Source organism: Hyperolius riggenbachi, chromosome 12 (genome assembly GCF_040937935.1).
Source record: "Hyperolius riggenbachi isolate aHypRig1 chromosome 12, aHypRig1.pri, whole genome shotgun sequence".
NCBI classification, from domain to species: Eukaryota; Metazoa; Chordata; class Amphibia; order Anura; family Hyperoliidae; genus Hyperolius; species Hyperolius riggenbachi.
Window position 1 is genome coordinate 58,477,981 of NC_090657.1, and position 26,845 is coordinate 58,504,825.

At 46.9% G+C, this 26,845-nt stretch overlaps 2 protein-coding genes across 2 annotated transcripts in view; both read right to left on the reverse strand.

Moving 5' to 3' along the window:
• The window catches only part of MMD (monocyte to macrophage differentiation associated), a 190,236-nt gene extending 164,390 nt beyond the window's left edge, over positions 1–25,846 (reverse strand). Inside the window, exon 1 of the mRNA XM_068263061.1 lies at positions 25,763–25,846. Within this exon, the coding sequence (XP_068119162.1) occupies positions 25,763–25,785 (23 nt within the window). The 5' untranslated portion in view covers positions 25,786–25,846. The remainder of the gene's footprint in view (positions 1–25,762) is intronic.
• SMIM36 (small integral membrane protein 36) lies at positions 1,047–26,222 on the reverse strand. Its single transcript, XM_068263063.1, has 2 exons — positions 25,763–26,222; positions 1,047–1,713 (listed from the first exon to the last, which is right to left on the reverse strand). The coding sequence occupies exon 1, from the start codon at positions 26,095–26,097 to the stop codon at positions 25,834–25,836; it is 264 nt and encodes an 87-aa protein (XP_068119164.1). The 5' UTR covers positions 26,098–26,222; the 3' UTR covers positions 1,047–1,713; positions 25,763–25,833.
• Between the last annotated feature and the right edge of the window lie 623 nt (positions 26,223–26,845).

A 26,845-nucleotide genomic window follows, 5' to 3' on the forward strand; every position in this document is an offset into this window, starting at 1 on the left:
TTACGTTACATAGTAACGCAGCACGTTTAAACAAAGTGCTGCATGCTGTACGCTATACTGGGCTAAGTCACATTAGACTATTTGCACATGCTCAGTAATGTTGGAGGAGGAGGTCTCCCCTCCTCCTCCGTGGCCACCCCCATGGCTAATTAATATTCACTGCACTGTGGTGACTCGGTGGGAATGTAGTGTTGTCCGGATCATGAATGAATCGTTCATTTGATCCGGATCCGAGTTGAATCATCCGGATCACCACAATGAAAGATTCGGTTCACAGTGGATGTCTGTCTGGAAGAAACAGGAAAATACAGAATGTACAGTGCAGGGAAAGTCCTGTCCTGCTAGTCATTTCACCCCCAGTAAGGCTTCCCTAGTAAAATGATTCAAATGATTTGGTTCAAAGATCTGGATCTTTTCAATGATTTGATTCAAATGATCCGAATCCTTAAAAATATTATTATTATTTATTGTATTTATAAAGCGCCAACATATTACGCAGCGCTGTACTTCCTATCACTAACCTGGAGCGGCTGCTTTGAGAGCTGCATAACGCAGCTCAATCTGACGTCCAACATCAACACCACCATGCGTTGCGTTAGGGGCACGTTATGCGACCATAACGTCCCCTAAAACGCAACGTCTTGGTGGGAAAGTAGCCTAAAGGACAACTGGAGTGAGAAGAATTTGAAGGCTGCCATATTTATTTCCTTTTAATCAATACCAGTTGCCTGGCAGCCCTGATGATCTATTTGGCTGCAGTAGTGTCTGAATCACACCAGAAACAAGCCTGCGTTCAGAGTCCATGGCTAAAAATATTAGAGGCAGATGTTCAGCAGAGCAGCCAGGCAACTGGTTTTGCTTAAAATAAAATAAATATGGCAGTCTCCATATCCCTCTCGCTTCAGTTGTCCTTTAAGTCTCCAACAACTACTGCTGTGCTCATGACAGAATGACACCAAGTGCAAACACACAAGACTTTACAGTGAAATTACAGAGGCAGAGTTTAGCTACTTCTCTATACTTTAAAGCATGGAGAAATGGCTAAATGATTTTAAAAGATTTATTGAATGTAAAAAGAGACAGTGCATAACTATTTACAGAAAAATAAAAAGTAGCGGATAAACAAAAATAGCACTTAATATAAAAATAAAAGTAGACATCAGTACTCAATATTTCTTTTGCTTACGTCCAGTATAGTTCAGAAATCCAGATTGCACTGTGTTAGTTCCAGTTCTGTAGCTTAGAGTCACTTGGCTTTCTGGAGAGACCCAGTCTGTAACCATTAGCAACAAATTGAGTTGTCAAGAACTGCGTCAGATGTCTTTCATGAGAATTTGAAGGTCAGGAGAAAAAGACGAGTCCTAGTTTTCCAGCCACACATAGAAAGGTCTGGTCTCTTAGTCAAGGGCATAGATATCAACCTTTTGGATCACCCAGGGTTCAACCCACCCAGGTAGTCAATATTTTATAAACACCATTTTTGCTCCGAAACTCCATGTGGGAAATGAATACAGATACGAGGATAAGGAAAGAGGAATCAGCTTGAGGTGTGGTTTTCAGGCTGTCCAAACACCATTGTGCTGAGAGTTCTGGTTCACTAGAGCCCGTTAATGTTGCTTACTTGATTTTGGTAGGTTGTAGATGCACAGTGTTTTCAGTCTATGTGGCGGGCTTTCTTTGCTGAATCCAGATTTGTGCTCCACCAGCCTGTCACTAGAACAAAATGTATGAAATTAAAATATGTTGTATAACCATCCTGTACCATACAGGGTCAAGCAAGGGACTTATAAGTCATCTACCCCCACCTCCCGCAGTCAGCCGTATGGTTTTGATGAGAAACTGTATTGGAAATATTCTTTTTTGTGACTAGGGTAATAAAATGTTAAAGGGGTTGGATTAGGTGTGTAACTCCATTGGGCCAGGCCCACCTGCAGAGATTTGTTGGCAGGGCTTCCCGCCTAGCCAACCTTTCACCATCATATTATTTAGATAGCTGGGGACTAGGCAGAGGAGTAGCTATGGGTGGGCAAGGGGGCACATATGTCTCCGGGCGCAGCACTGTAAGAGTGCTCAGCACAGCCTCTGCACCCCCACGTGCATGAGAGGTGGCTCGCTGGCTGCCCGAAGTGCCCCTGCTTCTCTCCCTCCCTCTGCAGAAGTGTTAACACCACCCGAATAAGGCTATCTAAAGGGGGCAAATCTGGTTATCTAAACAGGGTGAAGGGGGGCACATCTGGCTAACTAAAGAAGCACACATTTTACTATTTAAAGGGGGCACATTTGGCTATCGGAATGAGGTAAGGGGGCACAAATAGCTATCTAAATAACTTTTGACTCCACCCATGATCCCATTCTGATGTGTGGCCGGGGACAGGCAAAAATGGCGCACAGCGCCAATAGTGTCAGAATGGCGCTGCACTTAAAACAATATTTATCGTTTTATTTGTTTTTTGTTTTTTTTTGCAGGGATCGGGCTGGAGGAGAGGCAGCGGGCTGGCAGCGGGGGTCGGGCTGGAGGAGAGGCAGCGGGCAGTGGGCTGGCAGCGGGGGTCGGGCTGGAGCAGAGGCAGCGGGCAGTAGGCTGGCAGCGGGGGTCGGGCTGGAGGAGAGGCAGCGGGCAGTGGGCTGGCAGCGGGGGTCGGGCTGGAGAGGCAGCGGGGTGGAGGGAGTAGAATTAGGTAGCATGTGTATACATTACATTGTCCCGGCCGGCGATCGCTCCTTCACTTCACAGCTTGCACGAGTCCTGCATCCAGCCAATAACCATGCGGAAACTGAAGGCAGGACAATGTAATGTATACACATGCTACCTAATTCTACTCCCTCCACCCCGCTGCCTCTCCAGCCCGACCCCCGCTGCCAGCCCACTGCCCGCTGCCTGTCCTCCAGCCCGACCCCCGCTGCCAGCCCACTGCCCGCTGCCTGTCCTCCAGCCCGACCCCCGCTGCCAGCCCACTGCCCGCTGCCTCTCCTCCAGCCCGACCTCCTCTGACTAGCTCCCTGAATTTTTCAATGGCGCACTGTTCTGCTGTTTTATAAAACGCTATTTACCGTTTTGTATTTAGATTAAAACGGTAAATAGCGTTTTATGATCGGCAGAACGGTGCGCCATTTTTTACTCTGCGCCATTTTTGACTGTATGCGTGCGGCCATGTCCATTTTATCCAGAGGGAGGCACAAAAACTGTATTTGTCCCCAGGCGCTGAAAACCCTAGCTACGCCTCTGGGACTAGGGGGCCTGCTCCTATCCGTATTGCAGACCAGCAGTGGAGTGTTGTTACTTTCTCCCAGTGGAGGTACAGGTCCACTTCTCTTTAGTGTACAAGCACCGAACAACCAATCACCATGCATGATGTCATGAGACAGGAAGCCATATGGTGATTGGCTGTACAAAACTTATACCCTGAAGAGAAGTGGTGGTGAGGAGGACCTGTCCCGTTTCTGGAAGGAGATAATGTATAACACTTTGCTGCTGCACTGCATACAGCAGCGGGTTAGCCCCAAGGACCCCTCATCCCGTAATGGGGGAGGTCGGGGGGCTATTGTTAAACCCCTGAGTTTCATGTCCAGCTTCTGCTTCCTGAAGGAAATAAACATTTGGCTAGCAGCTTTTAAGGTATTTTGCTTATTTTTCGGAGAGAGGAATCTTTGTGTCTGTACTCAAGTTAACGTGAACTATGAGCGAAAATAAACTGATGAGGTAAACAATTGTATCTATCCTCCTACTTCTAAAATATTTTTAGATATCCAACAGCTTTACGTTATGTTTAAAAACTTTTAAAAAAGTGGATTTAATGTTTCGTCTCAGCTCAATGACACAGTTTGTAATGGGTCTTAGAGAGCTAAAATACATGAACTATTGACCTTTTTAGCGTCTATCCCCTGTTCTCAGAAGCACATTTCTCTTCCAGGAAAGTGTTGTATGGCTGTAATACCTTATAATTTAGGAACACTAAAGTCTGACGGAGTCCTGACTGCAGAAAAACTGTCAGTTGCCTAGCTGAATATTAACTCTTTCAGGCAGAAAAAGAAGAAAAGGAACACAGCACAGTCATTTGTGTGCTTGGCACTGTACATACTCATATCTATCTCATCATTTCACATGTCACCTAAGTTTCCCTTTAACCTCCCTGGCGATATGATTATTTCCAGATTTCAGGGTCTAAAAGGGGTGTAATTTTTTTTGCACCCTTTCAGACCCTAAAACCGCAAAACAATCATGACGCCAGAAATCCTGCAGCAGCCCCTGCACTTACTTATCTCCTTGGGGTCCAGCGCTGCAGTTTTCATTCCATACTCCGGGTGGTGCTGTAACCCTATAGTGAGATCGCTGGCTGTCGTCATGATTCATGATGATGACAGGCAGCAATCTCACCAGGAGGGTGCAGAGCCTCGGAGGACAGGAAGAAGAATGGCTGCCGTCCTCTGGAACCCCGGGGCGTTGAGTGAAAACGCCCGCTGCACGCCATTGCTCTGCATAGACATCATGCCAGCTACTGCGAGTCTAGCTCAGGGTTGCTGCTCTGAGCTGCAGATTTCCAACCCCAAGCCTGACTCGTGGTTACCGCCCGGGAGGTTAAAGTAGAGTCCTGCCCTTTTCCCATGAAAATGCATATCCTGTCACATGTACTGTATTTTAGGCAGAGACTTTTTTTAATGTGTAAATGTAAAAAATTGCTTGAGTAGTGTGAGCCTAACACTACAATACAAACCTGACAGTGGTGCGAATCGCTTTGTGTGACTGTCTGGTGAGGTAACACAACATTTTAAAAATACAGTGCAGTCACAAAATATATTTTTTCTGCATACCTCCCAACTTTTTGATTAAAGCGGACCCAAACCAAACATTTTTTTTAATTAAAAATATTTAGTTGCACCACTCTAACACATACAAAGATAAATAAACACTTCTTCAAACCTATGATCATTTCAGTGCATGCTTTTCACCCTTCTCTTTTTATAACTAGGGTTATACAGGTGGCAGCCATTAGCAATTCCTCCATTGCCGGACACCACCTACTCCACCAGTTTGCCGGATTTTGTCCCGGCAATTTGAAAGGAAGGGAGGGGTTTCTCCAATAAATGTAAAATATTTTATATTTGTCATCATGTAGCTAAAAAAAAGGCTGCTATTTATTATTATAATTTAGAAAATAGATTTTATTTCTGAAATCTTGTATTTTTAATTTGGGTCCACTTTAAGAAAGAGGGTCACTTTAAGACATGCCCCTGCCACACCTACTTACACCCAGCCACACCCCTAGTCACACATATCATAAAGAATTCATAAGCAAAAGATGTAGTTTTATCATTTCAACCACCCTGGTAATTTTTTTCGTCAATAGATTTATTTCACAATAAAATTTGACAATGACGAGAGCTCCATTCGTCCTGCCCTGAGCCCCTGTGGGTCCAATCACTTTAAAGGACATTATCCCCGCACTTTGATTGGCCCAATAGGCTGCCTGTCAAGTTTCCTGTCAAGTGACAGGCAGCCTATTGGGCCAATGAAAGTTGAAAACTATAATGCGAAAACCGTTATGCGCGTTTTAACGCGCGCAAAATGCTAGCAGGGCCGTGATATCAGTTATCACGGCATAGTGAATCAAGCCCATGGTGTGAAGAAAACCGACATACGAGTGCGTTCCCAGTCTCAGCTTATTACACTCACTCTGTCCATCTCTGATGGCAGTCATTACATAAAATTGTGCAGAGAGAAGAAAGTTTTTTCTCTCCGTGTCCTTAGTTTTCAGTCTCTCAGGAAAGGGAAAAGAAACTTCTCCCCCCACGGAGCCCCCTGCTGCTTCTGGGTCCCTCTGCGGCTGCATCCCTTGCAGGGTCTATCGTTACACTTCTGATCAGTATTTGTACATGGACAGGAATGCTGACACAAGAACAAATACGGCATGCACTTGTCAGACATGTTTAAAGGGCTCTTGTGAAGGAACGGTGGGCTCAAGAATGATTCTGTAAGCCTCTGGATTATGCAGAGGCTTCCCTCTACTGAGGTAAGTAACTTTTACCCTATTTCCCCTTACAGGTGCACTTTAACCGCTTGAGGACCAGAGGTTTATAACTCTCTATGTAATAATGTGGTGTAATGTGGTAATGTAACAATGTGGGTTTAATGTAGTAAAAAATGTATGTAGATGTAGTTTTACTATTTGGCCACAAGATGGCCACAGTGAGATTTTGTTTTTGTAGCCCTGGAAGCGTACTGATCGCTTCCAGAAAGCATATAGAGGACAGGAATTTTTTTTTTTTATGTCAGAAAGACCATGGCCTCTGATAAGAAGGTGTCGGTCTTTCTACCGGGGACTTAGATCAATGAATGGGAACTATGTTCCCATTCATTGATCTCCGGGCTACCCGGGGCAGCACGTGGGCCCGCGGGCATACGCGCGATCGCACGTGGGAGCATGCCGAAGCGTGCAGCAGCACAGCAGCAGCCGCCTGGACGTGAGGATCACGTGCAGGCGGCATAAATGGTTAATAAAAAATGAGCGTTTTTTTGCATCAACCCCCCTCCCCCTAAATAGGCTCTACACTAAGATACAGACACTACACATTACATACATAGGCAAATGCCTTCAATGGGGATAAGATTGTGAACCCATCCGAGGGACAGTTAAGTGACAAGGTTGTCCTCTGTACAGCGCACTAGATCACAGCGCTGTACAAATGTTTTTTTTCATTTATCATGTAATCACAGCCTCCCAGCTCTGATTGCAGCTGGCAGGCTGATTGCGGCAGCCCGCTGTGTTTACTGCAGAGAACCCGCGCCCGAGCGAGTGATCATTCCCTGCAACACTCTGGTATGGAAGCAGCTACACAGCACTGCTATTCATCTGTTCCTCAATCAGTAGCAAAGCTCTCCCTACATTAACTTCAGGCACACTGTAAAGTAGCTCCCAGGTTCTTTTTTTAATGGGGAGAAGGGGATGGCCTATGTGATAAAAATGCTTAATTGGCTGTCCTGTACCATCTGGCTTGAGGATGAAGGGTCAAACAATGGCCCCATTTTAAAGTATAAGGCGAACGTGGCGTAAAGTTGGTGTTTAACCTCCCTGGTGGTAACTCCAAGTCAGGCATGGGGTGGAAAAAAGAAGCCAGGAGCAGTCAACCTGAGCCTGACTTGGGGTAACTGCAGGGAGGTTTATGCAGAGCCTGTGCGCAGCAGGCATTTCAACTCACCTCCCCCGGGATCCAGACCCTGGCCACCATTCTTCTTCCTCGGAGGCACTGGATCCCTCAACTGAGATCACCGTTTGTCAGCGATCTGAATATAGAGATACAGCACCACCCAGAGGACGGAGGAAGAAATGCAGTGCTGGATCCCAGGGAGGTGTGTAAGTGTAGGACTGCTGCAAATCTCACTGCAGCAGGGCCTGGCCGAGGCAGAGGCAAGAGAGGCTCCAGCCTCAGGGCGCAGTGTAGGAGGGGGCGCACCACTCACTCAGCTATCATTCCCCTAGTGTGTTTGAAGCAGAGAGAAATAAGAAAAGGGATACATGGCAGTGACTGCAGACAGATAACTAGAGATTAAGGTGTTGGGAGCGCCTCTTAGGCCTTGTTCACATCATAAATCGTGCTTGTGGTTTGCGTTTTTGTTAGCAATTTTTTGTAAAGTGCTTTACTAAGCGCTTTTGCAGAGCAATTTGTTTTTCACTTTCTGACGTCAGTCAGGAATTGAACTCTTTGACCCGGAAAAGAATAAATACAATGGGCTCGATTCATAAAAATGTGTTTGGTGAAGTAAATCAGTGCGGGGAAACTCCGCGCTCGGTATTTCTGACTCCAGGGTGGGCATTCATAAAATGTTGCTAGTTGCGATAGCAGAGCGGAGATTTCCCGCTGTAGGCAGGCGGTAGGCTGGCGGTAGGCTTACGGAAACACAGGAGCTGGCTGAGTCCCTCCATGCGGTGCTCTCTCTGCTGCTGCTTGGGAGGTCTGTCCCATTCACTGCACTGTATTCCGCACGCTTCTCGCCACATCCGAGGTAGCAGTAATCCCCGTCTGCATACCGCTTCCTCTAATCTTTATGAATTGACATTTTGTTACTTTTGTTAAGATAATCACCGCACAAGGCGGTGATTTATCGTTCTTCTCAGGAATGTCGGCTTTTCATGCGGAAAAAGCCTTTATGAATACAAATTTTGCTATGTGGTCGGTAAAGTGAGCTGTTTTCAGCATTTACGCATGCGGGAATGCTTTATGAATCGAGGCCAATGTATTTATTCATAAAAGCACTGGGGAAATTGCTAACAAAGCGCTTTTTCAAGTGTTAAGCGATTTCCCTATACCTTCCATTGAGCCAAAATGCTCAGAAAATGGTACAGGCAGTGCTTTGGTCAGCGGAAAGCAATCGAAATGCACAGATGCAAACACTCTCATAGGGAATCATTGCATAAGTGCTTTTTAGGGCGATTTAAAAAAAACAAAAAAACAACTTAAACGCCCTAGGTGTGAAAAAGCTCTTAGTCTAATAGCAATCAGTATGTGACGGCTGGGGTGGGAGGGATGGAGGAGCGCACTTTGTTGTCTCAGCCTTGGGTGCTGTAGGACCTTGTCCCAGCTCTGCACTGCAGTCATCAGTAACCCTGTTTCCTGATGGCTACCCTTATCACCCCCCCCCCCCCCCCTCTCCTCCATCTACGCAAATCTACCCAAAAAAAAACAATTCACACCAAAATGTTGGTTTGGCACAAAAACAGAAATTTCCATTCACTACAAAAAACAAAGGAATTCTTTTCACAGCCACAGGAATTTTGGTTTGGTTCGAGAAGGAAATTTGAGTGCTGGAGGCGCCTGATAAAGCACCTGAATCAGCACCTCTATTTATCGGACACCTCTTACTCTCAAACTTCCTTCTGTAACCAAATTTCCTATGGTGGCGCTCAAACATTTTTTGAAAAAAAAAATGCAAATGTGAAATTTGCAATTCGATGGAATTCAGCAAAGCATCACCACTGATTCAGTTCAGGTTTGCTTTAAGCAAAGCGGTTGACAATCAGCTTGTGTTGCTGGTGAGTGTGTGTACATGTCCTGCCTGTACCATCTATGTCCTCACATCCCACTGTGATCTTTGACCCATCATCTAAGCTGTGTTTATTCTGTAGCTGCACTTCAGTCATTCCAGCTCATGTACTGCTAGAGGAAATTATGCACAGACTGGCAGCACATCTGGCCCTTCTATGAAAACGCAAAGGAATGAAAAGATCTGATTTCCATCATCTACTGTGATGATGCATTTACAGGGCCGGCCTTTGCTATGAGCGACCTGAGCTCAGGGCGCCATGCTCTCAAGGGCGCATGGGGGCATACTACCTACACTGGGGGCATACTGGGGCAAACTAACTACACTGGGGGCATACTGGGAGCATACTACCTACACTGGGGGCATACTACCTACACTGGGGGCATACTACCTACACTGGGGGCATACTGGGGCAAACTACCTACGCTGGGGGCATACTGGGGCATACTACCTACACTGGGTGCATACTACCTACACTGGGGGCATACTACCTACACTGGGGGCATACTGGGAGCATACTACCTACACTGGGGGCATACTGGGACAAACTACCTACACTGGGGGCATACTACCTACACTGGGGGCATACTACCTACACTGGGGGCATACTGGGAGCATACTACCTACACTCGGGGCATACTACCTATACTGGGAGCATATTACCTACACTGGGGGCATACTACCTACACTGGGGGCATACTGGGAGCATACTACCTACTCTGGGGGCATACTACCTATACTGGGGGCATACTACCTACACTGGGGGCATACTGGGGGCATACTACCTACACTGGGGGCATACTGGGAGCCTACTACCTACACTGGGGGCATACTGGGGCAAACTACCTACACTGGGGGCATACTTCCTACACTGGGGGCATACTGGGAGCATACTACCTACACTGCCACTGGGGGCATACTACCTACACTGGGTGCATACTGGGAACATACTACCTACACTGGGGGAATACTACCTACACTGGGGGCATACTGAACAACAACAACAACAAATAACATTTGTAAAGCGCGTTTCTCCCGTGGGACTCAAAGCGCATAAGCATGGCTCGACCATCGTGGTACAGAGGAAGAATTTTATAAATCTGGAAATGCCAGGCTAAACAGGTGGCTTTTTAGTCTGGATTTGAATAGCTCCAGGGATGGTGCTGTCTTTACTGAGTGTAGTAGGGAGTTCCAAAGAGTAGGGGCAGCATGACAGAAGGCTCTGTCTCCAGATTTTTTAAGGTGCACTCTGGGAGTGACCAAGTTTATAGAACTTGCTGATCTGAGGTTGTGAGAGGTGTGGTGCAGCTTCAGCAAGTCCTTCATGTATCCAGGGCCCAGATTGTGCAGGGATTTGAATGTCAGCAGTCCAATCTTGAAGAGTATTCTCCATTCTACTGGTAGCCAGTGCAGTGAGCGAAGGATCGGTGTAATGTGACAGTGGCGAGGCTGGTTTGTTAGCAATCTGGCAGCAGCATTCTGCACTAATTGCAGGCGACGCAGGTCCTTTTTTGGGAGGCCAGCATACTGAGGACATACTACCTACACTGGGGGCATACTACCTACACTGGGGGCATACTACCTACACTGGGGGCATACTACCTACACTGGGGGCATACTGGGAGCATACTACCTACACTGTGGGCATACTGGGGACATACTACCTACACTGGGGTCATACTACCTACACTGGGGGCATACTGGGAGCATACTACCTACACTGTCTTCTCTGGTGTCTTTTCAAGCCCAAACCTGCCCCCTTGTGGCTCTGCTATAATGACTCAGCTATAATTATTCCCTGCAAAGCCAGACTGAATGCTCAGTCCGGGATACTTATCACAGCTGATAACAGACACTTTTAGCAGTGAGGATGAAACAGAGAGCAGGGTAGGTGTTTTCTCTAATGTTCTTACTGATATATATGGTAAAATACACAAGGGTGCTTCGTCTCTGGTTCCCTTTAAGTGTGTGTGTGTGGGGGGGGGAGGGGTGGTTAAGGTTAACATGGGGGTAGTTAAGGTTAGGCCTGAGGGGTTAAAGTTAGGTGTGAGGGGGTGGTTAAATTTAGACATCAGGTAGGGTGTTTGTGCGGGTGGGGTGGGCTGTAGGGGTTAGGAAGGGTGTCTGTGTAGGGGGACAGGTGGTTAGGGTTAGGTGTCAGGGGAGGGTTCTGTGTGTGAGAGTAGGTTTAGGTTTCCCTGAAGTAAAATATCAGTATTTAATATCAATATTTTATGATCCTTCTTTACACTTTACTAGTAGAATATCAGTAAATTTACTTTATATCCAGACACCCTTTTATTACATAAGCTAATTCAGCTGTGTTCAACTTTTTTATAACTAATGCCATCAAAGTGATACATTTATTTTTTTTTTCAGGACAATCTAGGCTTTCTTTGGGTAATATTTTTTTCAAAAAGTGCAATTTGTAAATCAATTTTTTTCAAAAAATGTTTAATCAAACAGGTGATTTACAGGGGAAACATAGAAGTACATAAAGAACAGATATATTTTTTTCCTCTTTCACTGCCTAATTTTCACATGACAAGTGCCAGTGCCACATTTATAAAACACCTCAAATATACAGTATATTATGGAGCTCATTCCAGGGGCAAATCCAGGATTTTCAAGGGGGGGGGGGGGGGGGGGGGTTCCTGATAGGTCTCTTTTGGCAAGCCGCACACTACCGCGCATGCGTTTGCCCACAAAATCCACATGATGCACAGCATTTCTCCACAAAATACACACAATGTGCAGTGTTTCCCTACAAAATACACATGATGCAGTAGCGTTTCGCCAAAATATATATAATGTGGCAGTGATTAAGTAGCCAGATAACCCCCCTTTATTATGGATAACGAAATTACACCACCCCTCTTTAGTATAGGTGACCAGATGACCCCCATTTATCACACAGGTAGCCAGATGAGGCCCCCCCCAGTTAGGATAAGTAACCATATGATCCCCATTTATAGTATATAGCCAGATAACTCCCCGTTCAGTACATTCCCCCTTGTATTTCGCCAGATCCCCCTTGTATATATGGCCAGTGTATATAGTCAGATCTGCTGTATATATAGCCAGAGATCCCCCCCCCCCCCTGTATATACCCATATACCCACTGTATGCAGCCAGATGCCTCCCCCTGCATATAGCCAGTGTATATAGCCAGATCCCCCTGCATATAGCCAGTGTATATAGCCAGTTCCCCCTGCATACAGCCAGTGTATATATATAATCGTAATGTGGGCAGCAGCCATCAGAAAATAATCGTAATGTGGGCAGCAGCCAGCAGTCATCAGAAAATAATCGTAAAGTGGGCAGCAGTCACCAGAAAATCACAATGTGGGCAGCAGGCACCAGAAAATCGCAATGTGTGGGCAGCAGTGACCAGAAAATCGTAATGTGGGCAGCAGACACCTGAAAATCGCAATGTGGGCAGCAGACACCTGAAAATCGCAATGTGGGCAGCAGTCATCAGAAAATCGCAATGTGGGCAGCAGTGACCAGAAAATCGTAATGTGGGCAGCAGACACCTGAAAATCGCAATGTGGGCAGCAGACACCTGAAAATCGCAATGTGGGCAGCAGTCACCTGAAAATCGTAATGTGGGCAGCAGACACCTGAAAATTGCAATGTGGGCAGCAGTGACCAGAAAATCGTAATGTGGGCAGCAGTGACCAGAAAATCGTAATGTGGGCAGCAGTCACATGAAAATCGTAATGTGGGCAGCAGACACCTGAAAATCGCAATGTGGGCAGCAGTGACCAGAAAATCGTAATGTGGGCAGCAGTCACATGAAAATCGCAATGTGGGCAGCAGACACCTGAAAATCATAATGTGGGCAGCAGACAACTAAAAATCGCAATGTGGGCAGCAGTGACCAGAAAATCGTAATGTAGGCAGCAGTCACATGAAAATCGTAATGTGGGCAGCAGACACCTGAAAATCGTAATGTGGGCAGCAGACACCTGAAAATCGCAATGTGGGCAGCAGACACCTGAAAATCGTAATGTGGGCAGCAGACAACTAAAAATCGCAATGTGGGCAGCAGTGACCAGAAAATCGTAATGTCTGCAGCAGACACCTGAAAATCGTAATGTGGGCAGCAGACACCTGAAAATCGCAATGTGGGCAGCAGAGACCAGAAAATCGTAATGTGGGCAGCAGACACCTGAAAATCGCAATGTGGGCAGCAGTAACCAGAAAATCGTAATATGGGCAGCAGACACCTGAAAGTCGTAATATGGGCAGCAGACACCTGAAAATCGCAATGTGGGCAGCAGTGACCAGAAAATCGTAATGTGGGCAGCAGACACCTGAAAATCGTAATGTGGGCAGCAGACACCTGAAAATCGTAATGTGGGCAGCAGACACCTGAAAATCGTAATGTGGGCAGCAGACACCTGAAAATCATAATGTGGGCAGCAGACAACTAAAAATCGCAATGTGGGCAGCAGTGACCAGAAAATCGTAATGTCTGCAGCAGACACCTGAAAATCGTAATGTGGGCAGCAGACACCTGAAAATCGCAATGTGGGCAGCAGACACCAGAAAATCGTAATGTGGGCAGCAGACACCTGAAAATCGCAATGTGGGCAGCAGTAACCAGAAAATCGTAATATGGGCAGCAGACACCTGAAAGTCGTAATATGGGCAGCAGACACCTGAAAATCGCAATGTGGGCAGCAGTGACCAGAAAATCGTAATGTGGGCAGCAGACACCTGAAAATCGTAATGTGGGCAGCAGACACCTGAAAATCGTAATGTGGGCAGCAGACACCTGAAAATCGTAATGTGGGCAGCAGACACCTGAAAATCATAATGTGGGCAGCAGACAACTAAAAATCGCAATGTGGGCAGCAGTGACCAGAAAATCGTAATGTCTGCAGCAGACACCTGAAAATCGTAATGTGGGCAGCAGACACCTGAAAATCGCAATGTGGGCAGCAGACACCAGAAAATCGTAATGTGGGCAGCAGACACCTGAAAATCGCAATGTGGGCAGCAGTGACCAGAAAATCGTAATATGGGCAGCAGACACCTGAAAGTCGTAATATGGGCAGCAGACACCTGAAAATCGCAATGTGGGCAGCAGTGACCAGAAAATCGTAATGTGGGCAGCAGACACCTGAAAATCGTAATGTGGGCAGCAGACACCTGAAAATCGTAATGTGGGCAGCAGACACCTGAAAATCGTAATGTGGGCAGCAGACACCTGAGAATCGTAATGTGGGCAGCAGAAACTAGAAAAAAAATGCACCTGTGAAAAAAAAACAAATCACTTACCTGACAGAAGTCTTCTCCTCTCCTGGCATCTGGCACCAGCTCCCCGATGATCCTCCTGCAGCACATCTCCCGGGCTGACAGGCAGAGTGCAGGGCTACGGCAAGATGGCTCCCGAAGCCCTGTACTGGAGACACAGTCTCCAGAGCAGGGCTTCGGCAGCCATCTTGCCGTAGCCCTGATCTGCCTCCGGGAGACTGCGGGGCTGCGGGGAAGAAGCAGCATATCTGGCTGGGGGGTCCCTCAATAGGGAGGGTGACAGCGCTCCCCCCCACACGGCTAGCGGGCCCCGGGCCCCCCTACTGCGCACACACATGAGCAAGCGGCAGCTGCACTATTACATTCAGTGGCTGCCGCTGCTCAGATTCCGGAGGCACTTCCGGTCTAGGTGCAAGGGGGTGGTTCCAGACACCCGGAACAACCCCTTCCGTGCGCCAGTGCATTCCAGCCAGGTAAAAGGATACCACATATGCCATATTTTATCACTAGTTGGGCATGCAGCATATCGTTATCACTAGCCTGTGCATCTGTAACCACAGGCGTATCTAGAGGGGTGCAGGCATGGCTTGTGCCATGGGCGCCACAGCACCATGGGCGCAATGTTTGCTCCTGTGCTGCATCACCATGCCTGCCTCCATTTCATTCAGACCTCAGATCAGACTAATGCAATTATCTGGGAAACGTGGTACTTAACTTAGGTATATGGGGCACACTTGGCTTAGTGTTAGAAAAGAGGACAGAGAGTGAATAAGAAGAGCCATTTCCAAAAAAAGTAACCTCCGCAATATCCCAATCCAAAAAAAAACACAGGCAATCATAACAAAATGAGAAAATACGCTGTTTTTAGGGGGGAAGGGAGCTCTGACTGATCGAGGGTGGGGCGCAATTTCAGTGTTTGCCATATGCGCTATGTTACCCAGATACGCCCCTATCTGTAACAGTCGCCAGGGTTCACAGTTTGAAGACCCCAGTGCTGAACAGATACATCGCTAGGCAACAGCACAGCGATGCATCTTTACAGCGTCGTGTCCCAGAATTGTCGCCCGAGTTACCGGTCGCATCAGATCGCTATGGGCGGCAGCCATTACAGGCAGTGTTGCTCTCCACGGGTAACCTGTGATCACGAGTTGTTTTTTCTGAACACAAGGTCTGATTCCGAATTCGTGATTGCCTCTCAATCACGGATTCAGTTCCGAATGCTCCCGTGATCGTGGTCCAAATCCAGCTCGTGATTAAGGATTTAGCCGTGATCACGGGCCGTGATTTTTACCTGAAAACCCGCCAACGTTAATAGCAAAGCCCCCTGACATGCTAGAAACAGCAGATTTTCAGGTGTTTCCTCTTGTACCCACTGTTCTACTTATAGGGCAACTGAAGTGATAGAGAGGTGGAGGCTGCCATATTAATTTACTTTTAAGCAATACCAGGTGCCTGGCTATCCTGCTTATCCTCTGCCTCTAATACTTTTAGCCATAGACCCCGAATAAGGATGCAGCAGATCAGGTGTTTCAGACATTAATGTCAGATCTGACAAGATTAGCTGCAGGCTTGTTTCTGGTATTATTCAGACACTATTGTAGCCAAATAGACCAGCAGGGCTGCCAGGCAACTGATATTGTTTAAAAGGAAATACAAATGGCAGCCTCCATAAAACTCTCACTTTAGTTCCCCTTTAACATATCCTGCAAATCTGGTGTTATAGCATGTAAGGGGGCTTTGCTATTAACCGCTAAAGTCGGCGGGTTTTGGTGGTTTTTAAACACAAATACTTTTTCATTTGAAACTTTAAAATCGATTTTCTCAAAAACTAAAAGTTCTTTTTGAATTTTTTTTTTAATGTTGTAGCCACTGATCACCTCAACGTATAATCCATGCAATTTTAGTGATTGTAGCATGTATGGGGGCTTTGCTATTAACGTTAAAGTCACGGCCGCGATCACGGATTCTACATGTAATCATGACTAAAATCCGAGTCGTATTCGGAATTCCTTTTCAAATCCGGTTCACAATCACAGCCTATCCGGATTTCGATACTGCCGTGGCCGGATTTACTCAAATTCGTGATCGGGGGTATCCGAGCAACACTGATTACAGGGGTCCATGAATCTTAAAGCGGAATGAAACCCAGCATTTCTACTTTGCTCTAATAGATTATTTACAGCATATTATATACAACCAGCATTTTTTTTTACTGGAACTGCATTCAAAGGGTTAACACTGGCCTTAGAAGCTTCCCTGTCTGCAGAGCTGGCCGCTTCCGAACTTTACATAATGTTATCTTGTGTTTAACTGTATAAAGTGAGAAATGTAAACAAAGCTTTCTCTCACACTGCTGGCTCTCCTGAACAAAGTCAGACAAGCATAAATGCTTTCTGATGCTTTCTAATTAAGGGCTGGTTCAGACGGGCGTTTTTGTGGCGTTTAACGCAGCGTTTCAGACGCAGTGTTTTTTGGGATCTACTGCCATCCCATGCAAGTGAATGGGAGCGTTTAGAGCTGGCTTTTGCAGGCTTTCATGAAAGCCTGGCAGTAGATCCCAGCGTTGCGTCTAGTCTCAAAAGCAACATGCTGCTTTCAGAGGCAGTAAACGCGAGGAAACAATAGCAGAGACCAGAACTGCTAGCCTTGAACGCTTTTCAAAAGCTTTCAAAAGCTAGCTTTTAAACGCTGGCGTTTAAACGCTGGCGTTTGAACGCAATGCCAAGCAAAAGCTCAGCAGACGCCCGTGTGAACCAGCCCTAAGTTAGAGGATGAATAAAGCAGTTATAAATAAAATGCAAATTCAGGTCTCAGAGTAAAATTAGTGTACTTTAGGAATGTATAATTTCTAAATGAATAATAATACTTAAGCAATAAGCACAAAAGCAAATATGCTAACCATATGGCATATAAAAAGTAGGAAAACATGTTTTATTGAATATTATGTAAGGGTTTTATACCGCTTTAAGGCCAAGCATAAGTGACACAAGGGGTTAATTTGTTAGGCAGGGTTTAACACTCTGCTACAGGAGGGCAAATTATTTTTTAATATGACACTGTCCCTTTCATCAGCTTTTTTTTAAACTTCTTAAACTTTTTTTTTTTTAATTTAATGAATGATTGCTGCTATTTGATTCATTCACTTGTAAAAAGCGGTGGTGGCTTTTTTTTTAATGCAGAATGTGAGAAGCTAAAAGAGGACTAATTAGGAAGTGAAACTGACGTCCTATAATCTTAACTGGTTGATCAGCCTTTAGGAGGAAAATGCAAACGCAATCGTTTTGCGCTTTTGTGCGCTTCTTTTCCCCTCCCGACACTCCACTGCATGCTGCGTTTTTGGAATAATCGCTTTGCCAGAGCGGTTTTGAGAGGCACTGCCTGACGCAAGTCCCAGAAAAGAATAAATACGATGTATTTATTGTAAAAAACGTGAACGCAATCACTGCATAAAGCGGTTTTGTAAGGGTTTAGTGCTCTTCCTATACCTTCCATTATAGCAAAAACGCCCCAAAAATAATACAGGCACTGCTTTGCTGAACGCACAGCCAGGGTCGTCTCTTGGGCAGTGTGGGCAGGGCGACCGCCCTGGGCGCAGACCAGTAAGTAGAAGAAGGGGGGCACAGAAGGACATAACCGCTAGGGAGCTGGTGACGCGCTGTGCAGCCAAATGGAAGAAGATTACCAGCGCAATCACCTACCTTGACTCCTCCTGGGCTGCCTGGGTCAGACGTCAAGTCATCATCATGTCACCACCGCGTGATGACACCTGATGTCCTGTAGCGGTACCCCAGGCTGTTAGTGCGCGGTGCCTACGGTGGAGTTGGCTTACCGGGCTCTCTTCGCCTGTGTGTGTTCCTGCTCCCTGCTTCCTCCTGGATGAGCGGCTGGTCACAAGTAAGTAGGCAGATCTACTTGTGACCTGTGGCTGTGTGACTGTCCCTAAAGAGTAAGGGTTCGCAAGTCCATGGGGCTGGAGGGAAAGTGGGCACAATTTTTACACTCTCGCCCTGGGTTCAATTTAGCCTAGAAACTGCTGTGTGCACAGCGCACGAACCGCGCTGATATGAACCTTCTCATAGATCTGCAACGTAGGGGACCCTGGGCCACCAGCTGAGAGCGGAGCTGCGGTGAGGGCACAGGATGCTGCAAGGGGTTGGAGGAAACCCCCAGTAAGTAAATCTTTTTTTTTTTTTTTTTCTTGGACCTTCCGAGGCAAAAATAAATGGAAAATGTATAGCTACCCACATTTTCTTTAGGTTATTAGACACTCTGTGGCCCCTTGTTGTGGTCAACCTCCCCTCTGTGCCTCTAGTGTAGCCCCCATTCTGTCCACTCCATGTGGGAGAGGGTACATGGAGTGTGCACAACAGCTGCTGCCAGGAGCAGCAGGGGCGGAACAAGAAATCTCCGGGCCCCCTTGCAAAAAAAAAATCACTGCCCCCCCCCCCCCCGGGGCTCGCTCAGGGACGTTTTGTGGAGCCGGTGGCATCGCAGCATGAGGCGAAAGCGTGGCCACACATCGGCAGGGGGGGGGGGACAGTCCCTCGCCCTCCCTCACCTCGGGCTCTCCCCTCAGCGTGCTCCCCTCCTGCAAACCTCCTCAGCACTGGAGGTTCCAGTCTCTAAGTGTCTGACACTACTTCCTGTCAGGGCCGGTTTAAGCAACAATGGGGCCCCAGGGCAAAATAAACCTGGGGCCCCCCCAACAGATACCCCGGAACAAAAATCGGCATTAAGGCCTGGTGCACACCAGAGGAGTTTTTCTGAGCGTTTTGAGTTTTTAAATCTGCTGCTAATGTTATCCTATGTGTCTGTGCACACTGGAGCAATGAGGTTTTGTAAAAACCCCATAGCATTACATTAGGAAGAGCTTTTAGAGGTTTCAAAAGCTCTTCCCAATGTAATGCTATGGGGATTTTTACAAAACCTCATTGCTCCAGTGTGCACAGACACATAGGATAACATTAGCAGCAGATTTAAAAACTCAAAACGCTCAGAAAAACTCCTCTGGTGTGCACCAGGCCTAAGGGCTGGTGCACACCGAGCGGCTTTTTGGGCGTTTTCAGATCCGCTTGCGGCTGCGGATCTGCTTGGTCAATGTATCTCAATGGGGTGGTGCACACCAGAGCGGCAGGCGTTTTGCAGAAACGAAAAATGCCTGGGTGAGGCATTTTTTGGATTGCGGATGCGTTTCTGCCTCAATGTTAAGTATAGGAAAAACGCAAACCGCTCTGAAAAACGGCACTTCAGAGCGGTTTTGCAGGCGTTTTTGTTACAGAAGCTGTCCAGTAACAGCTTTACTGTAACAATATATGAAATCTACTATACTGAAAACCGCAGCAGCAATCCGCAAAACGCTAGCAAAACGCCTCATAAAAATAAAAAAAAGCGTTTAAAAATCTGCTAGCGTTTTGCGGATCTGCTAGCGGGTTTTGGTGTGCACCAGCCCTTAGGGAGCTTTTTGCAGCTGGTATAGTCAGGGTGTGAAGCCCCAATCGGTCAGAGCTCCACATTCTGGCTATCCCAGCCTGCATGGGGACAAGGGGTGAAAAAGTTTCAGGAGGGGGAACCCCACATAATTTAACAAAAAAATTCCCACCAAAAAAAAAATTGGGAAAATAGAAAAAAATGCCAGGGATCTTCATGCAGCCATATTGCGGCTGTATAGCGATCCCTGGCCAAAGCACTGCTAAAAGTGACATTTACCGCATTTAAAAGTATACTTTTTTCCTTCAAAACTTTAAAATCGATTTTCTCAAAACCTATAAGGTCTTTTTGAAAAATTGTTTTTTCCTCTTATTCCCAATGATCTTCTTAACATATCCTGCAAATTTAGGGTTTCTATCATTTAAGGTGGATTTGCTATTAACTGTTAAAGTTGGCGGGTTTTTAAACGTGCATTTTTTTTCCTTTGAAACTTTAAAATCGATTTTCTCAAAAACTATAAGGTCTTTTTGAATTTTTTTTCCTCTTGTAGTCACTGGGGGCCCCTACAGGCTCTGGGGCCCTGGGGCAATTGCCTCCTTTGCCTCTATGGTAGCGCCGGCCCCCTTCCTATTTAAACAAGAAGTAGCGTGAGGCACTTAGAGATGGACCTCCGCGGTGGATGGAGGTGTGTGTTCCTGTCCGCCGCCCGCTGCCACTGATAATTGCAGGAGGGAAGCGCGCTAAGGGGAGAGTCCGAGGTGAGGCCATGCCGATGTGCGGCCACGCTTTCCCCTCATGCTGCGACTCCTCCTGCCCCCAATACGGCCCTGAGCGGGAGCACAATGGGCACCCACGCTTCTTGCTGTTTCCATACCGTGTATGCTCAGTATGCGCAAAGGCGTGGCAGCTGTGTACAGCTGTTCTGGAGCTCGATCCACAAATGTACACAGAATGAATTGCACGTGTGCCCCTCCTGACAGTCGGAGATGGTGTCACCGAGTCACACGAGAGGCAGTCACCGAGTGTCTGAGGACCTAAACATTAAGAAGGTATCAATAAATTTTACATTTATTTTTTCCACCCTTCTACACACCCTTCTCACTTCAGGTATCCTTTAAGCCAGGGCTTTTCAACCCTGTCCTCAAGTACCACCAACAGTGCATGTTTTGTGGAAATCCACAGAGGCAGTTAATCAGCTCTGCTGAGACACTATTTACCTCACCTGTGAATGTTTGTAGTTTTCTGCAAAACATGCACTATTGGTGGTACTTGAGGATAGGGTTGAAAAGCCCAGCTCTAAGCTATCCATACATGAGTCAAGAGCAAGGGTGTCAAATCCAAATTCAAAGTGGGCCGAAATTGTACACCAGGACAAACTCAATGTCTACTGGCCTTCTTCCTCCCTTATAAAGTTCCCTGGTTTCTGATGGCCCTCTTCCACCCCCGATACAGTTCCCTGGTGCTTAGTGGTCCTCTCTCCCCTATACAGTTCCCTAGTGTCTAGAGGGCCCCACTCTCCCCTATACAGTTACCTAATGTTTAGTGGTTCCCCCCTACCTCCCCCATATTGCTTCTCTGGTGTTCTAGGGCTTCACCTCCAATATAGCTTCCCTGGTGGTCTAGAGAGGGCCAAACATAATGCAAAGTGGGGAAACCACTTGAGGGCCAAATTTAATGGCTCCGAGGGCCATATTTGACCCACAAGCCAGAGTTTGGCATTTATGTACAGCAACCCTCTTCCTCATCCATCCCCCATCTTGGGCAGCAGTCACTCTCTATGCCTGGGTCTGTGTGGCATGTAGGAAACAACTCATGGAAGAGGGGAATTGCAAATGGAAGAGGAAGCTGCAAATGGAAAAAGGAGACCAAAATGGGGAGCAACACATAAGGGAAGCTGTTGTCCACAGCACATGTAAGAAAGGGGCTGCTGTACATGGATATTACACATGGAAGAGGGGGCTGCACCTGGACCTGGAAAGTTAGCCTAGGGAATGGAAAAAGTATAAATACAGCCTTAAGACTAACTCCCCTCCCCTCACCTGTCACTAAACTTATCTCCCATAAAGTGTACCTGAGACAGGGGACCAAGCTCTATTTTACTTACCTGGGGCTTCTACCAGCACTCATAGCCAGAGCCGCCTACATGGCAGTATTACCAGTAGTCCTGTATGGGGCCCAGCAGTGACTGGGGCCCGAATCCCTCCCTGCTGAGAAACATACATGTAACTGTTTTCGGGCTCCAGTATTGTACACTGAACAGGAAAAGCAGCTACAGAGTTAGGCTTTGTTCCCACTTGTGCTGGACCACGTGGGGCCAGCAGAAATAATTCTCTAAAAGAATTCCATTGGTGTGTCACCCCTATTATTATAAGTATTCATACAGCGTAGTAATAGTCTAGTTATTTAACTCCGCTCGCATCTTGTCATGGCCACACCCATTTTTTTTGCCATGATTCGCCCCACTCTTGTTTTGCTCCAGCCCAACTTGAGACTCCCATGTGGCCCCTGAATGACAAAGTTTGCCCACCCCGATCTAATCCTACCATAGTCATAGCCTAATGACCTACCATATTAATATGTTGTATTTATATAGCGCTGTCTTCTTCAGCACTTTTGAGAGTACATTGTCATGTCACTGACTGTCCTCAGAGGAGCTTACAATCTAATCCCTTCCATAGTTATAGTCTAATGTCCTACCATATTATTACTATGTATTTACAGCACTGACATCTTCTGTAGCACTGTACAGAGTACATAGTCATGCCACTGACTGTCCTCAGAGGAGCTCACAATCTAATCCCTACCATAGTCATAGCCTAACGTCCTACAATGTTGTTTTTATTATCAGGGATGTAGCAATAGGGGGTGCAGAAGTAGCGACCCCATTGGGGCCCTTGGGCCAGAGGGGCCCCAAAGGGCCCTCCCTCAACTACATTATTAGCTCTCTATTGGTCCTGTGCTCATAATAATCACTTCTATAGATACTTTGAATATTGGTAATCATTAACAAACTGTTCCCCATCCCCTTCTTGCACCTCAGACACTGTAGTTGTCATTGGCAGGTTTTGGTGCGCCGTATCAATTGTTATGTATAGAGTGCTTGGGGGGCCCCATTGTAAAACTTGCATTGGGGCCCACAGCTCCTTAGCTACGCTACTGATTATTATGTATTTATGTAACACTGACTTCATGTTTCTTTTATGGGGAAACACTGCTTTTTAGAGAGGGTGGGGGGTAGAGGGGAGTGAGGGGGGCCCAGTAAGTTTGCCTGGTATGGGGCCCACAGATTCCTGAAGGCGGCCCTGCCTGTAGCCTTCCAGGTCCCTCAGTTTCCTTCCAGGCTTCTCCATTGTGCCACTGTGTCCCCCCAAATCTGCCCAGGCCGCGCATGAGCAGTATTCCTCCGTGACAGGGTAGGGCGCATCCTTACAAGTTTTTCTCATGCAGCAAAAAGTCTACAACCAGCCCTGTCCCCATCTCAGGTTTATTTTAATAACTCGGACCATCTCTCTAAGACCACCCAACTTCACTTTAAAGAGACACTGAAGCGAAAAAAAAATGTTGATATTATGATTTGTATGTGTAGTACAGCTAAGAAATAAAACATTCAGATCAGATACATCAGTCTAATTGTTTCCAGTACAGGAAGAGTTGAGAAAATCCAGTTGTTATCTCTATGCAAAAAAGCCATTAAGCTCTCCGACTAAGTTAGTCGTGGAGAGGGCTGTTATCTGACTTTTATTATCTCAACTGTAATTGAACTGTTTACTTTTTCTCTGCTAGAGGAGAGGTCATTACTTCACAGACTGCTCTGAAAGACTCATTTTGAATGCTGAGTGTTGTGTAATCTGCACATATTATAGAATGATGCAATGTTAGAAAAAACACTATATACCTGAAAATAAAAGTATGAGAATATTTTCTTTGCTGCTAATCTTCTAGTAATTATTCATAGTACACAAACAATTCACTATATCATATATTTTTTTTCGCTTCAGTGTCTCTTTAAAGCTGAGGAAATCAATTGAAGTCCCAGGAAAAGGAAGTCAGGTAAGATATTTCTCTAAAGTGGAAACAGTCTGTACTTCAAACCCCAAAGACTGCCCAATTTTCACACCCTGATGTATCGAATACAGCAGTATTTCCTAGAGCAGTGGTTTTCAACCAGTGTTCCGCGGCACACTAGTGTGCCGCGGAACGTTGCCTGGTGTGCCGTCCTCTTCTCCCCCTCCCGCCCGTCCCCGCGGCCGCCGCTGTTATTGCCTTAGCAGCGGCCGCTCTCCCCTCTCCAGCGCATGTGTTTATTCTAGCAGCGTATCTCCGGCTGCTCTGTGTGATGCGGAAGGAGGCAGGGCTCGGTTACCATAGTAACGGCGATACATATCGCCGTTACAGGAAGCCGCTGCCCTGCTTCCTTCCGCATCACACAGAGCAGCCGGAGATACGCTGCTAGAATAAACACATGCGCCGGAGAGGGGAGAGCGGCAGCTGTTAAGGTAATAACAGCGGCGGCCGCGGGGACGGGCGTGAGGGCACTATACTGGCTATACTGGGGCACTATTCTGGGGCACTATACTAGCTATACTGGGGCACTATTCTGGCTATACTGGGGCACTATACTAGCTATACTGGGGCACTATACTGGGGCACTATACTGGCTATACTGGGGCACTATACTGGCTATACTGGGGCACTATACTGGGGCACTATACTGGCTATACTGGGGCGCTATACTGGGGCACTATACTGGCTATACTGGGGCACTATACTGGGGAACTATGCTGGCTATACTGGGGCACTATACTGGCTATACTGGGGCACTATACTAGCTATACTGGGGCACTATACTAGCTATACTGGGGCACTATTCTGGTTATACTGGGGCACTATACTGGCTATACTGGGGCACTATACTAGCTATACTGGGGGGCTATACTGTGGCACTATACTGGGGCACTATACTAGCTATACTGGGGGGCTATACTGGGGCACTATACTAGCTATACTGGGGCACTATACTGGCTATCCTGGGGCACTATACTGGGGCACTATACTGGCTATACTGGGGCACTATACTAGCTATACTGGGGGGCTATACTGTGGCACTATACTGGGGCACTATACTAGCTATACTGGGGGGCTATACTGGGGCACTATACTAGCTATACTGGGGCACTATTCTGGCTATAATGGGGCACTATACTGGCTATACTGGGGCACTATACTAGCTATACTGGGGCACTATACTGGCTATACTGGGGCACTATATTAGCTATACTGGGGGGCTATACTGGGGCACTATATTAGCTATACTGGGGGGCTATACTGGGGCACTATACTAGCTATACTGGGGGGCTATACTGGGGCACTATACTGGGGCACTATGCTGGCTATACTGGGGCACTATGCTGGCTATACTGGGGCACTATACTGGCTATACTGGGGCACTATACTAGCTATACTGGGGGGCTATACTGTGGCACTATACTGGGGCACTATACTAGCTATACTGGGGCGCTATACTGGGGCACTATGCTGGCTATACTGGGGCACTATACTAGCTATACTGGGGCACTATTCTGGCTATACTGGGGCACTATTCTGGCTATACTGGGGCACTATACTGGCTATACTGGGGCACTATACTGGGGCACTATACTAGCTATACTGAGGCAACTAAACTCCCTACACTGGGGCAACTATGCTAGCTATGCAGCCGCACCCCAGCCCCCCCCCCCCATAGCCTGCTGCGCACGGCACTGTCCACTAGGTCGCGCAAGCAACCGGGGGTCACGCAAACAACCGGGGGCCGCATCGCCGACCCCCCCCCCCACCACCACGCCGTTCCCCGGAGAAAAATTTTGTCAGACAGTGTTCCCCGGGCCGGAAAAGGTTGGGAACCACTGTCCTAGAGAACACGGTGAGCTGTAATGTTGGTCTACAAGAGATGTTTGTTTTTTATTAGAAAAGTTATGCTTAGTATTTAATGGTGTGTGAAGGTAATACAGTGTCACAGTTGCCCGAGGGACTTACTTGCTTGTCCTGAAAGCCGGCATGGACGAGATCCCACCGGCTTGCGTCACTCTGACCTCTGTTAATCTCCTTTAAACAACCGTAATTTTCTTCTCCAGTAAATCCGTGGTGTTCTGATAGGCCTTCCCCCACGTCGCGCTCTGCTGCATCACCACCAGGCGGATGGGCGCCCGGTTCTCCGGGACAGTCTCCGGGGCGTACTCCTTGCTGGGGTCCCTTCCCCGGCAGTCGTACAGCACACAGGAGACCAGGAAGACCAGCAGAAGGATGACATAACTGGCCACCAGGATGATGAGATTCAGGGTCACGGGGTCAATCTCCAAGTAAAATTCCATTGCGGCCCATATTCCGGGGGACAGCGGGGCTCCGGGGGTAGCCTGGAGGTCCGGAGAAAGCAGGGAGCCGCAGGTGAATGGATTTTAGTGGAGGCACACAGGCTTGTGTGGTAAAAATACACTTAATCCTCCACACACATTTCCAGGCTGGGCGATTAATGCGGCTCAATTTAATAACTTAATCCCGGGGGCCTTTGAAGACCGCGGGGAAGATGCACTTCGCTGATTGCAGTGAAAGCGCGCTCATATCTCCCGTCCAAGCTGATTAAATATGAGGATTGTGGCCGGTGCATTTTATGATTATAAAAGATAGATGACGCGCAGTGACCCTCCAAGGTGAATTGCATACAAACAGCAATTTCTCTATAATACCCTGAAAAGGGGTTTATTAAAAGTGGACCTGACCGCTGTGTGTTTTTTTGTTTGTTTGTTTTAAAAATAAAAAATATTTTATGTCTTCTATAGCATGATTAGCCACATGCCTTTACTTTGTCTGTGTGAAGTCCCATTCCTCAGATATCTCCTCTGAAGCATGATTTGCTACATACCTTAATTTTGTCTGTGTGAAGTCTCATTCCTCAGATATATCCTCTGAAGCATAACTAGCTATACACCTTTACTTTGACTCTGTGAAGTTCCATTCCTTAGCTATCTCCTCTGAAGCACAATTTGCTACATGCATTCATTTTGTCTGTTTGAAGTCCCATTCCTCAGAAATTATTTTTATTGGATTTATATAGCACCAACA